Here is a 13423-nt window from a genome sequence, read left to right as displayed (position 1 = left end):
TGGACCACTAAATCGATACTTAATCCTGGCATGTCATCGTATGACCAAGCAAACACATCTTTGAATTCAAACAAAAGTTGGATCAATGCGTCCCTGGTTCTTTTATCTGTGTGAATGCTTATCTTGGTTTCTTTGACTTCTTCAGAGCTACCCAGATTAACTGGCTCGGTTTCATTTAAGTTCGGCTTAGGTTTATTCTCAAATTGTTCCAATTATCGATTTATTTCCTTAAAAACCTCTTCTTCATCATATTCCATTCTTGATTCATTATTTCACAATTAGACAGCATGTTTGGATCTGGTCATGAAATCCGCAAGCATGTCATGTTATTTAAAGCCGCATTATTAGAACTAAAAGAAGAAATAAGAAAAAGTAACAAAATCAGAAAGAATAAAGTGAGATGAACGATGAAATATTAATTTCATTTCATTAAATTTTGAAGATAACAGGGTTTACATTAGCATTTAAAGACAGGAAACTAAAAGAAAAACATCCGAGTTACACCCTAAAATAACTCGTGATGCAGAAAAGGTGCCAGGACTGGACTACCGGAATTCCCACCTGATTGGGAACGGAGTAGCCTTCCAGTTTTGCAACTTGGCATTGGACCCCATATACAGCACCTCAGCGGTGCTCGAGCCTTCTCCCGGCTAAACCATGTGGGTTTCATACAGCATTTGCCTCATAGCCCCACATATTTTTTCAATTTCCTCGGTCGTGAAGGCCTCATCTTCTTCTTCTTCTTCATTGTACTTGGGCCTGACAAATGTTCTGTAGAGATGCGGAATTGGCTGAGATAAAACCCAACAATTGCTTTTTCGTTAGTTTGCCCACGACACATCAGCTTCTGTGGCATGAAAACCCACACCGAAGAACTTCTTGGTGGCAAGTAAGGTGATAGGTTTGGTGATACCTTGCAATGATGCCCCGAGCCCCTTCCCGGGTTTATAACCATGCCTGATAATTTCCTTGGCAACCATAACTAACGCTTTTGATAGAAAAGGTTGAGGGCAAGGGCTTCCTTCTTCATATTGGTCTGCGACCACAACCTCGAAAACTTGATAGACTATATGTTCACTACCTTCCCTAGCTTCGAGGCATGGGACTGACGGGTCCCGATAGATAGATTGCTCATCCTCTCCGTGGACTATGATCTCCTGATCTTCATATTCCAATTTCACCATCTGGTGGAGAGTGGAAGGTACGGCTCCTGCCGCGTGAATCCAAGGCCTTCCCAAGAGGAAATTATAAGAAGTATCCATGTCTAGGACTTGAAAGGTCACCTCAAAATCCACAGGTCCAATAGTCAAAATCAAATCGATCTCGCCTATGGTGTCTCTTTTGATGCCATCAAAGGCACGAACACAGACGTTGTTGGGCCTGATTCTCTCAGTCTCGATCTCCATTCTTTGCAGAGTTGAGAGAGGGCAGATATCTACTCCGGAACCGCCATCCAGCATGACTCTCTTCACATAGTACCCCTCACATTTAACTGTTAGGTGGAGGGCTTTGTTGTGGGTGGCCCCCTCCGGGGGCAGGTCATTCTTGCTAAAGGAGATCTGATTGATTGTGAAGAATCTTTCTGCCATCCTCTCTAGTTGTTACACAGTAGTTTCAATCAGAATGTAAGCTTCATTGAAGGTTTTGATCAACACTTTCTGATGTTCAGTTGAATTCATTAATAGAGACAACAAAGAGACCTGAGCAGGAGACTTTCGGAGTTGGTCAATTATCTCGTAGTCCGCAGTTTCCATTTTCCTGAAGAACTCTTCTGCTTCTTCGGCATTAACTGGCTTCTTGAGTGGGAAATGCTTCTTCGTGGCATTATTCACTTCCTCCAGATTGAGGTATTTCTCAGCCGAGTTAGTTTCATTTACTTCTCCCATGACTTCTTTTCCTTTGTAGGTTACTACCGCCTTGTTATAATTCCATGGGATGGCAGTAGGATCTGTCATGGGCCTTTGCGGTGCACGGCCAATAACCACGGGCTCATTCAGCCTTGGTGAAATTATTGGCCCCCATACCACATAGGTCCCTTTTGGCACATACATTTTAGATCCTTTGTTCAGCTCAAACCTTCTTGGAGGGCTCAATGTCACTTGTCCTTTCCTAGGACCCCGGGGCACATAAAGGATGGCATCTTTCGAGGGTACTACCTCAGTTTTGGTTTCCACTATTTTTTCTGTGTTTTGAGGGGTGGGTTTACTCTTCTTCTTCCCTTTTTCTTGATTTGCATCAGCCTTTGGCTTTTTCTCGACGTCAGCGATTGCAATGATGGCTTTCAAGTCAGGATCAAACTCTTTATCTTCGCAGATCATTCCAATAACCGGTCCATTGTTGTGAGCCGGTAACGGGCTGTTGGTCACATTAGGAATGTCTTCATCCTTTAACACTATCCGCTTTTGTTCTATGAGATTTTCAACAACCCTTTTCAAAGTCCAACAGCTCTCAGTGTCATGCCCTTCCACCCCAGAATGATAGGCACATCGGACGCCATGTTGGTAAGAGGGTGACTCTGGGTTTTGCCTATTTGGGGGTATGGATTGTAACAAACCCATTTGGACCAATTTAGGAAAAAGGCTAGAATATAACTCACCAATAAGTGTGAAGTTCGTCTTCCTGGGCGGCTCCCGAGCACGGGCATTGTAGGGGAAATTATTTTGTGGAGGTCGGGGATTATACTGAGCTTGGTGAGGAAGTTGATTTCTGGGAAATTGAGCTCGGTTTTGGTGAAATTGTTGTTGTGGCCTAGCGTATGGTTGTGCATTCATCACTGCGTATGGCTGAAGATCCATAGCATAGGCCGCATCTTGATTGGGGTAGTAGTGTTGTGGGGTTCTTTCAGAGAAATGAAGTCTGGCCGAACGGGGTTTTCTTACACTCGAAGTTGCCATTGCTACTTCTTCCTTCTTCTTTTGGTTTGCTACTCCTCCAGACCCGCCTTGGATTGCTTGGGAGGTAGACCTTATAGCAGACTGACTCAAGATTCGCCCTGTTTTCAACCCATTCTCAACAATTTCACCGATTTTGATGGCTTCGGCAAACAGCTTTCCCATTGCATACATCATGTTTTGATAATAATCAGCCTCTTGGGCTTGAAGGAAGACACTGACCATTTCTATTTCGTCCATTGGAGGCTTGACTCTGGCCGCTTGTTCGCTCCATTTGACAACATACTCTCGAAATCTCTCCGAGGGCTTCTTCTTTAGATTTGATAATGAATTCCTGTCAGGGGCAATGTCGATGTTATATTGAAACTGTCTGACAAAATCCCGAGCCAAGTCATCCCAGATATGCCAACGAGATATATCCTGATCCATATACCATTCAGAAGCAATGCCGACCAAAGTCTCTCCAAAGTAGGCCATAAGAAGCTCTTCTTTTCCGCCCGCTCCCCGCAACTGGTTGCAGTACCTTTTGAGGTGGGTAATGGGATCCCCATGCCCGTCATATTTTTCAAACTTTGGGGTTTTGAAACCCAAAGGTAGATGTACGTGCGGGAACATGCACAGGTCAGCGTAAGATACGCTCTCTTGCCCACTCAGACCCTGTATATTTTTGAAACTTTGCTCCATGCTTCTCATCTTTCTGGTAATTTCCTCTTGTTCAGGTGTTTTTTCGGCTTTTTCCTGCCCTGCGGTAAACTCGTACCGGGGCGGCTGAGTGTAAGCATTGGTAGTAAACTGGGTAGGTTCCAGTGGGAAAGATGGTGCTTGAAATGTGAAGGAAGATGAATCGAATTTAGGCCTGGGTAAAGCAGGTTGTGCCATAGCTGAACAAGCTGGAGCGGTGAATATGTTTGAAGCTGCACCTGAAGCTAACACCTGGGGGAGAGACTCAGAAGGTGTTCCAGCAAAGTGGTCTGAAATGGTAGGATATCCTAGTGGGGTATTTGGATAACTCATGGGGATGTTGGAGGTCCCACATGTCCTGGGAAAAAGCTCAGGGAATCCAGGGATCGCACTTGGTGGTTCTTTTCCATTGGCCCATGTGTCCCACATTTTCATCATGCGGAGACGCAGAATTCTATTTTCCTCAGAAGTTGCTAACTCAGAAGTTGGGATGGTCGAGATCGGACTATCCTCTGGAATAGTAACTGTTGGCAGAGGAATTTTCGAAGACATTTCAATGCTTCCTTTTGACCTTGTGAAGTATGAATGTGAAGCCAGACTACCACAAAATCAACCACCTTACTATAGAACCTTAACTAACAGTAAACAACAAACCGGTCAGTTTGAAGCAATTAACATATAAGTAATCGCACGTTGGGGTGTGATGCACCTATACAGTTAAATGTGTTTCTACATGTTTCGCAACGGTTGCATGTTTCATCCCGGCTCTGCTTATTTTCCCCAATTTTCTTTTTCTTTCCACTTTTGGCTTTTGTACTTCTCCTCTTATTCCTATTTTCCACTCTTTTCTTTCCTCTCTTTCCTTGCTTTTTTTTTTTCGTTTTTCTTTTGGTTTTTCTTTGGCTCTCCTTTTCACATCCCTCTCTTATTTGAGTTATTTAAAAAAATGTGACCGGATTCAATGAGGATTTCCTACGTATCACGATGCCGCGTGAATCAGATCATTACGTAGTTCAAGAAAAACAAATGCGAAAAATAAAGAAACAATTTTTGGGAATTTTCAAATTTTCATTAATAAAACTCCTAAACTTTCTATTACAAAATCGGATTGCCTACGTATCACGATGCCGTATGAATCAGATCATTACGTAGTTTAAGAAAAACAAATGCGAAAAATAAAGAAACAATTTTTGGGAATTTTTAAATTTTCATTAATAAAACTCCTAAACTTTCTATTACAAAAGACTTCCAACTACTCATTTTCTTGGAATTTTTAAAAACTACCAACAGACTCAAAAATAATTTCCAAAATACAGACTCAATAAATGAAAAATTATGAATACATCAATGCTTCGACTCCTAGGGCCCGTGGGACATCATTCGGTCTCACGGGCCTACGTGCGAGATACCCTTGAAGCCGCTCCAAATCACTCATTATCTGGCGGACAAATATCATTACAGCAGCGAAGAAAGTGGTCTGAGTCATATCCTCACATGCGTGGCATTTCATGACGATATAGTAGGCAATGGCTCTAACCCTCTCTCGGACAATACCCTTTTCCTGAAGTAAACGCCCGATTTGCTGATTCTGAGCTTCCAACACTTGAGTGTCATGATGATTTTGATTCCGCAATTGTTGCATATCTTCGTCCATTTGGGCCATCAGAGCATAATAATGTTCCCTATCGGTTTTAAAATTCCTGGCCTGTTTGTCTGCCTCATTTTCAAGGGTGGTTAGCTTTCTCTTTAAATTGGCGATTGTCCCCTCATATTTTCTTTTTCATTTGTCGCACATACTCTGCCCGCTCTTCTGCATTCTCTGCCAATTGTGCTCGGACTTTTGCTAGAATAGCCTCAGATTTTTCTAGGTCATCTTGACACTCAAGTACTTTCTTTATCATACCACTTATAAGCATTTCATCTACCCGGCTTCTTTCCAGGTTTCTAGCAACTATTCTCATTTTATGGATTTGAGCTTTGAGAGCTTCGTTTTCCTGAGTTAGATTTTTCTTTTCCCCTTCATCTGCGGCAGCTTGGATACTGTGGCCAAATTTGAGGTCCCTGATTTGTCCATCTAATTTACTTATCTTGGCCCTATAGCTTTCTTCTTTTGCCAACCAGCCCCACTGTTCCTGCGAGTCGTTAGTGAATTATTGGACATGGGGTCTCTTAGCAGGTCTCTCGGGCTCTCGAGGAATTTGAAACCTTTTGCCAAACCAAACCATATAATTGGGTTCCACCTCACCTCTAGCTAGATCCCGCACCATAGTCTTGGGTTCGAGAAATCTGCACTCATTCCAAACTTGGCGAACTCTTCCTTCTGGAAATACAGCCTTTGGGCCCAATTCGACGACATGTACACTCAAATCTTCGTCATGGGGGACGGTTTGAAATCTTACCAGTTGGCGCAAAACCCTGTGAGGAGTATATGGCTGGATGCTCCGGATGCCCATTAGGAGAAAGTAGCACAATTTAGCTGACATGTATACGACTTCGGTGGCAGGGAGCCATCCGAACGTCCACTCAATTTTATCCGAAGTTAAAGAACTCAAGTGTGCAAACCAAGCTTTGGTACCCTCTGGAAATTCAACCCCCACCACTCGGCTTTCAAATTCTTTGATGCAATCCAAACTGGTCATGCCGTAGTTCATATACCCGACACGGTGGCAGAGATGTTCCAGTATCCACAATTGTAGTAGTAAGTTGCAGCCTTGGAAGAATTTTCCCCCTTCTAGACAGATGGTCAAAGCTCGGTAAATCTCAGATAAGATCAGGGGAACCAAAGTGCCATTAGCTTTCTTGATTGCGACATCAACCATTCCCACGAGGCCCAATTCTATGTTGCCGTCTTTTCGCGGACATATTATAACACCCAAGAATGCTACTATAAAAACCAAATCCCGCCTTGCCTCCCATTTATCTTTATTTTCGGCATGGGTCAGACCAGTATTTGGTGCTTCGAAACCTTGGGGATTGCCATAGCGTTGGTACAGGAACTGAAAAGTGCAAAACCCTTCAGATAAATTCCCATCCTGAATATCCCGGCTAATACTCAACATATCCAGAAACTTGTGAGGAGATACTGGTCTCGGTGACACCGAGTACTGACTTCTAAAGTTTCCGCTAAGGCCGGTGTAACCCGCAATTTCCTCTAGCGTGGGTGTGAGCTCAAAATCAGAAAAGCGAAACACATTGCGAGTCGGATCCCAAAAAGGTATCAAGGCTTCAATCACGTCCAATCTTGGCTTGATGTTCAAAAGTCCGACAAGACCACCCAAAACTTTTATCACAGTTCCTCGGCTACCTTTTCCTAGGTCATTCCACCACATGTGGAGCTGTAAGGGGATCTCTTCAAGAGCTGCGAAGGGTTCGTTTTCATCTGTGCTCATCCTGCACATTTATTAGGGTGATTTAATTTAAAAGGTTATGACTCAAGAAAAGGTTATTACTATTTTTTTTAAATTTTCATAAAAAATCCGGCTTTGCAAATACGGCCTTTCAGCACTTCGGTAAAGAAGATTTTAACGCTGTGTTTGCTAAACGGCCAAAACCTTAAAAAAAATTCTAAAGGTGGCTGTTCTTGCAAAAACGGCCTTCCGGCGCCCTTTTGGGGACATTCAACTATTTTAGACAAGAATGACATCACCTTACTTATTTATAATCAAAACAAAAAAAATTTGGTCTTTTTGGGCTATTTTTACAAAAAATGAAGTTGGACCCGATGGGGGTTGCCTACGTATCCCGCATTCGGTGAGAATCAAACTGGCGTAGTTCGGGAAGACCAGAAATAAAGTAAATAAACTAACTCTTTTTTTTTGGAATATTTTAATTTCTGCAAGAAAGACTTATAAAGAAGAAAGAAAATATTTTTGATTTCAATTTTTTTTTTTGGAATTTCGAAAGAAGAAAGATTTTTTTTTAATTTATACTTTTATTGTTTTTTTTTTGGAATTTCGATAGAAAAAACTTCTAAAGAAGAAAGAAAAATATTTTTGGAATTTTATTTTGAATTTATGAAAGAAATGCTTCTAAAAAAATGAAATATTTTTGAATTTTGAATTTTCTTTTCAATTTTGAAAGAAGAATGAAAATATTTTTGGATTTTTGGAAGAAATTAAAAGAAATTATTTTTGTATATATATGTATTTTTTTAAAACAATTAGGGTCTAAAGAAGCAGTAAAAGAAAATATTTTTGTATATATTGTTTTTAAATAAACAATTAGTTTCTAAAGAAGCAAGTAATGGAAAATATTTTTTTTTTTGGATTTTTTGAAAATTGAAGTCTAAAAATAAAACTTTTCTAGAGAGGAAGTAAAGGAAAATATTTTTGGATTTTTTTTTTTTGAAAATTATGGGCCGAAACCGATGAGGTTTGCCTACGTATCTCACATTCGGTGAGAATCAGACCTGCGTAGTTCGCCAGTTTTGACAGAATAGGGGAAACATGACAGTTGAAAACTTTGGCTCATTTGGAGATGACTTCTTTTTTTCCGGAATTTCGGCAGAGTTTCAGAATTTTCTAAATACCTATCTCTCACTCCTATATTATTATTATTTTTTTTATTTTTTTGATTTTTTTTTGATTTTCTTCCTCTGTTCTAGAAGGCGGTCAACATGCAAGCCGAAACAAACAGATGCACAAGTAGCACGTAAGATGCATCAGGATGGTCTTTTTCATTTGGGAACACCTGTCCTAGACATACCCAACCCCTGTGTTGAGTCTCCAAGGTCAAATGCATGTGATGCAAACAAACGTTCCTACTAGGGATCCGACATGAGGTTTATTATACTAGGTTTAAAAACCTGGGTTTATTGTTCTAGACCTGGCTTACCCGAGCGGACAGCTCGAGCCGAGGGGCAGCGTACCGGGAATACAGAAACTTCACCGGTTTTGCAACTTGTCCGAACCTCGTTCTAAAATTGGGATAAGACTCTAACAGAAAAGAAGTCACACGAAGTGCACACTTCTCAGATGATTTAGAAGACTCAGAGAGAGGAGGGTTTCGTAGCAATTTATATACAGTCCAAACAATATCAAAGCGGTAAAAGCGGCATGTAGCACATTAGGCTCAACATATAAAAAGCAAGTAAAACAAGCCAACTATAACAGTTATTCTAAGCTCGAATTCTTGAACCCTGAACCAGAGATTCTAGGTTCGTTCCCCAGCAGAGTAGCCAGAGCTGTCGCACCTCCTTTTTACACACCCGAAGGTAGTACAAGGGAGTTTTTCCAATTAAAGTGACATTATTCGAAATTGGATTAATTTATTCAATTTTGTTCAGAGTCGCCACTTGGGATAGTTTATTTGGTGTCCCAAGTCACCGATTTACTTTAAATCCCAAATCGAGGAAAATTTCGACTTTCCTTTTTGAAGTCTGCGAACCAGAAATTCTGAATAAGGAACTCTGTTAACCCGGAAGAAGGTGTTAGGCATTCCCGGGTTCCGTGGTTCTAGCACGGTCGCTTAAACATATTATATTTGGCCTATTATCTGATTTATTACATGTGTTAAACCTATTGTGCATTTTTCCCTTATAACTGCTTTTAATTATTTTAACCCCTTTTAGGTTTTATGGAATTATTTCTTGAACAAGTTACGATTGTCGTACACTTGCCGTTTTGGAACACATCGAAAATCACGCTACATGAAATGCACCCGCGATTCGCAATATTTTTTATTTTTATTAATATTCGAAGTTGTTATGATCGGGTTACATGAAATGCACCCTCGAATTTGGAAATTAGATATCATGACTATGCTACGGGAACCGTACCCATAGTCACGATAGTTCATTATTAATCGCGCTTAAAGCAAACTACGATACTTAGAAATATTTATTTAAATCCAAAAGAATCAAACTGAGACGGATGAGAACTTTGTTTCTGGCATATCTAGTTTCCAATTTGGAAATAGTTTTTAAAGTGAGTACAACATGTGACTTTAGGCAAGAAATTGGTATGTTCCATAATCCTTTTGAATGTGAATTAAATCTAATACAATGACACTCGGTATTCAACTAACAGAAAACAATTTTAGCTAATTAATTAAATATCAAAAAGCTAAAAAGAAAATCCTTCAATCATAACAATGTCACTCATCAAATAATCCTAAAAAATATGTGAAGCCAATACGTAAAGAATATCAAAATTATGGAATTGATTGTAAAAATAGGTATTTGAATACTAAAGAATGATGCTCACCTTCTGATTTTTTATTAAGGGAAAAGATACATATCAGGCAAAAATGAAGCCAACCAGAATTCCATACCCAATACATTCAAAACCGGATGGCTAATGCCAAATACATTTCATTTCCATTTTTTACCTTGTAAAGAAATTTCTCATTCAATACCAAATGGCAAATAAATGCAGATTCAGCAGCTTCTCATTACATATAAGACTAACAATAATCAGGAATCGAGCAGCTCTTCAAACGTAGACCGAAACTCATATGTTTAATCATTTACCAAGAAACGCGATAAAAAAAAAGTTTCAAACTAACCTGGTTGCTCAAGGAAAAACTTGAATAAACCAATTAAAGTAGAAACAAACTCGAGTGGGAGCTCAACAGTTCTAGAAACAGCAAAATCGGCAGAATTGAACCAACAATTTGAACCAGAAAAATTGACACCAAATGCTAGCGAAATGCATTTTTCCGTTCGCTGAATGTGTGTGTTTTCAGATGGGTATTCAAAAAAAAATTGTTTGGCTTGGCTCCCTTTGTTGTTCTTCGACAGAAATGGAGTTATGGGGGAGGCCAAAGGGTGTGCAGCAGCTGAAGGTTTTTCCTCTCAAAGGAGATGGAGATTTTTCTTTTTGGTGAAGAGAAATCCGATTTTTCTCTTGGGAGTGGTCTAGGCGTCTTCTAGCTTTTTTGAGCGAGAGAGAGGCGTTGTTGTTGGTCCTTCAGAGAGAAGGGGAGCGTTCTCTTTTTCTTGTTCTTTTGGAAATTGTGAAAACAACGCTCTAGGATCCGAAAATGGAGAGGTCCGATTTTTCTCTCTTCCCCCCTTTCTCTGTTGTGTGTGTGTTTTATGTAGAGAGAATGATGAAGAGTGGGTGAAAAAAATATTTTTGGGGAAAATGGGGAACATGATTGGAGAAAGTGGGGAGAGTGAGGAACATGAGTGGGGAAAGTAGGTAGTGAGTGGAGAAAGTGGGTAATGAGTGGAGAAAAGTGGGAAAAGTGGGTAGTGAGCGGAGAAAATGGAAAAAGTGGGGAGAATGAGGAATATGAATGGAGAAAATAGGTAGTGAGTGAAGAAAATAGATAGTCAGTGAAGAAAGGTGGGAATAAATTCGTCAAAAATTAGCTGATCACAACAATGAAAAAAATTTCTTTCGTACATGCTGTACAAAGGAGTCAGTGAGCAGTTTAAATCACAGCTTGTAAACTACTGTACCTAAATGGGACAAACACATCAATATGAATCGGACAATGTACAACCTTTAATTGGATCCCCTAAGTTTAATAACTACATAGGATTCAGCTCTTAGGCTGAGTTGGCCTCTATGCCTACTGTAGTGGCATTTTGAAATATATGGGCACCCCACTTTAGTATTGAGTTTTGTAGTTTGCTTTGTCTCTTTGTTTAAAGAAGCATTAAGGTCCATTTGCTCTTCCACAGCTATCCCACATCCTATTGCGTGTTTACAGGACCACTGATCATCTTAGTATTAGATATCTGTAATTTTCATTATTAAATACAATCATTGAACCTAAAAAGGAAAAAGTTATAGACGTTATTCTTCTTTTTACAAACCAAAAATAATAACTAAAGTTTTCCGTAAGCTCATGTTAGGCGTTAAGAAAACGGTAAATAAAACAAGCGATTAAGGCAAGTTAGGGATACATGATGGATTTTTCCGGAGTGCGTGAACTTCCTTATATATTCAGTCACATGTGCGAGTGTGAAATTTCGAATCGTCAGAAAAGAGCAGTAAGCATACTTTCACAATAGTCTTGTTCATAAGTATATCAATGTTCGGTAGCGAAAAATCATCTTTGGGAACATGCTATATTGAGGTTACAACTTTTGAATTTTAAATAAGACAGGTTACTCAGTTCAAACTTTGAATTGATCATCAACATGAAGGAAATAGCTTAACATCTTATTATATCGTCCAAAGACAAAGAGCGAAGGTAATATAATCGAGTTGAACCAATACAAAAAGAACTAGCTATTAGTAATATAAAATCCATATACACCAAAGGTCCAAGAATAATCATGAGTTGTGTTTTAGTGCCGGATAGTGCAACTTGTAGGATTTAGTTGTTGAATTGAACAGAAACCTTTGATAGTGCAAAAACATGTGCGGTCTGTGGAAAAGTGAAGCTTTCTGATATTTTATATGAGAACAGTTGAAAGTATGTACATATACTGGATAAGAATGCGAAACAATGTTTGAACCTGTGCATCGATGTCATGACCTATGCGTGCTAGTTATCGACTTAGATAATGGATTTGATGAGTTCAACTGAATTTAATATTTTCAATCTCAGTGTATACAAAGAAAAACAAAAAGTTTCTACACATATTAAATTGCAATATTTTTATAATAAATTTTTTAAAAGTTTAATTCATTAAATTTATATCTTAAATTCGCTTATGTTATCTTCAACAAACTCAGTCGTGAAAATTGGAGGATGGCGGGGTTCTTATTAAAATATCTTGTTCCCACCATAAAGTAAACATCTAATTACAACGGTGTGGCGTTATTAGGACACCATAAAATCAGATAAAAGTTGTATTTTTTTCCTTAGTGAAAACTAGTATAAAATCTTTCAGTGGATAACAGAACGTCAAGGAAACTGCTCTTGGCTTTGTAAAACTTGAAATGGTTTTTAAAGCTGTAATCGAAATACATAAGAATTTAAACACTTATCTGCATTTTCTTGGGTTAGAACTTAGTTTAACATACACTAAGAATATAAAAAGTTTACATTGTGAGCTTATACAATTTAAAGAAATTAGCTTATACATATACACTAATAGTGTATACTATCAGGTGCTATATAAAAAATAACAACCAGTGCCTACTCATTATAAATGAAATCTCTTATGATAGATTAAATTATGTTGATAATGTAAAAATTACTTATACCGTATATATATATATATATATATAAGTTAAATCGAAATTTAATTTTTGTAGAAATCGAATCTAATCACCCTTCATTGAAAAAGTAACACTATATATATATTAAATGATAAATTCCTTGGTGAAAATCCTGCTTATATCATAGAGAAGTTTTAGGGACAAGCTAATTAAAGAAGAAACAAAGATGATGTTGATGACATGGGCCTGTATTAGTAGTAGCCTATTAGGAAGACTTCGAAACAGGCAACTTCATCAATGTTGACACAGCTATGATGCCAAAATGGTTGAAAAAACTGTCATGACGAGCTAATAGGTTCCAACAAGATATGGACATTATCAGCCATTAGCCCATTAGGTGGTCCTTCCTATTTTTCACACCTAAAAGCTAATAATACCAATGAGCTGATCTCTCATCAACAAACTATAATATTCTCCTTTTCCAACAACCCATCTAATTTGATGAGTCATATTAATTGGGCATATTTGTTTCCTAACGTTTTATTGAAGTACCCTTATGCATATTATCATATCTCTTCTTTAAAGGGAATTACCATCAAAATATTGTCTTCCATTTCTCCATCCTTTATTTTCCTTTTCTCTCTCGAATACTGTCCACAACATTAAAGCAAGATTTTAATTTTATACTTTGATAATGTAAACTTTTGTATATTATGACACCAATTTAAAACTCAACTATAGGTATTGTCAATGGCAATCATGTGTTGTAACTTATATCGTAACTACGGT

The 13423-nt window shown here is 38.6% G+C and overlaps 1 protein-coding gene across 1 annotated transcript; it reads right to left on the bottom strand.

The window, feature by feature from the left end:
- Window positions 1–1579: 1579 nt before the first annotated feature.
- LOC138886536 (uncharacterized) lies at window positions 1580–10855 on the bottom strand. Its single transcript, XM_070168211.1, has 2 exons — window positions 10077–10855; window positions 1580–6962 (listed from the first exon to the last, which is right to left on the bottom strand). Exon 2 carries the CDS (start codon window positions 4122–4124, stop codon window positions 1602–1604), a length of 2523 nt encoding a protein of 840 aa, XP_070024312.1. The 5' UTR covers window positions 4125–6962; window positions 10077–10855; the 3' UTR covers window positions 1580–1601.
- Window positions 10856–13423: the final 2568 nt, after the last annotated feature.

The sequence above is a fragment of the Nicotiana sylvestris genome, chromosome 2 (genome assembly GCF_000393655.2).
Source record: "Nicotiana sylvestris chromosome 2, ASM39365v2, whole genome shotgun sequence".
NCBI classification, from domain to species: domain Eukaryota; kingdom Viridiplantae; phylum Streptophyta; class Magnoliopsida; order Solanales; family Solanaceae; genus Nicotiana; species Nicotiana sylvestris.
This window is presented reverse-complemented; position numbering and strand designations above follow the sequence as displayed.

Bases quoted from the DNA above. Each gene is read 5' to 3' on its own strand.
- LOC138886536 (XM_070168211.1), bottom strand. From the start codon at position 4,124: ATGTCTTCGAAAATTCCTCTGCCAACAGTTACTATTCCAGAGGATAGT.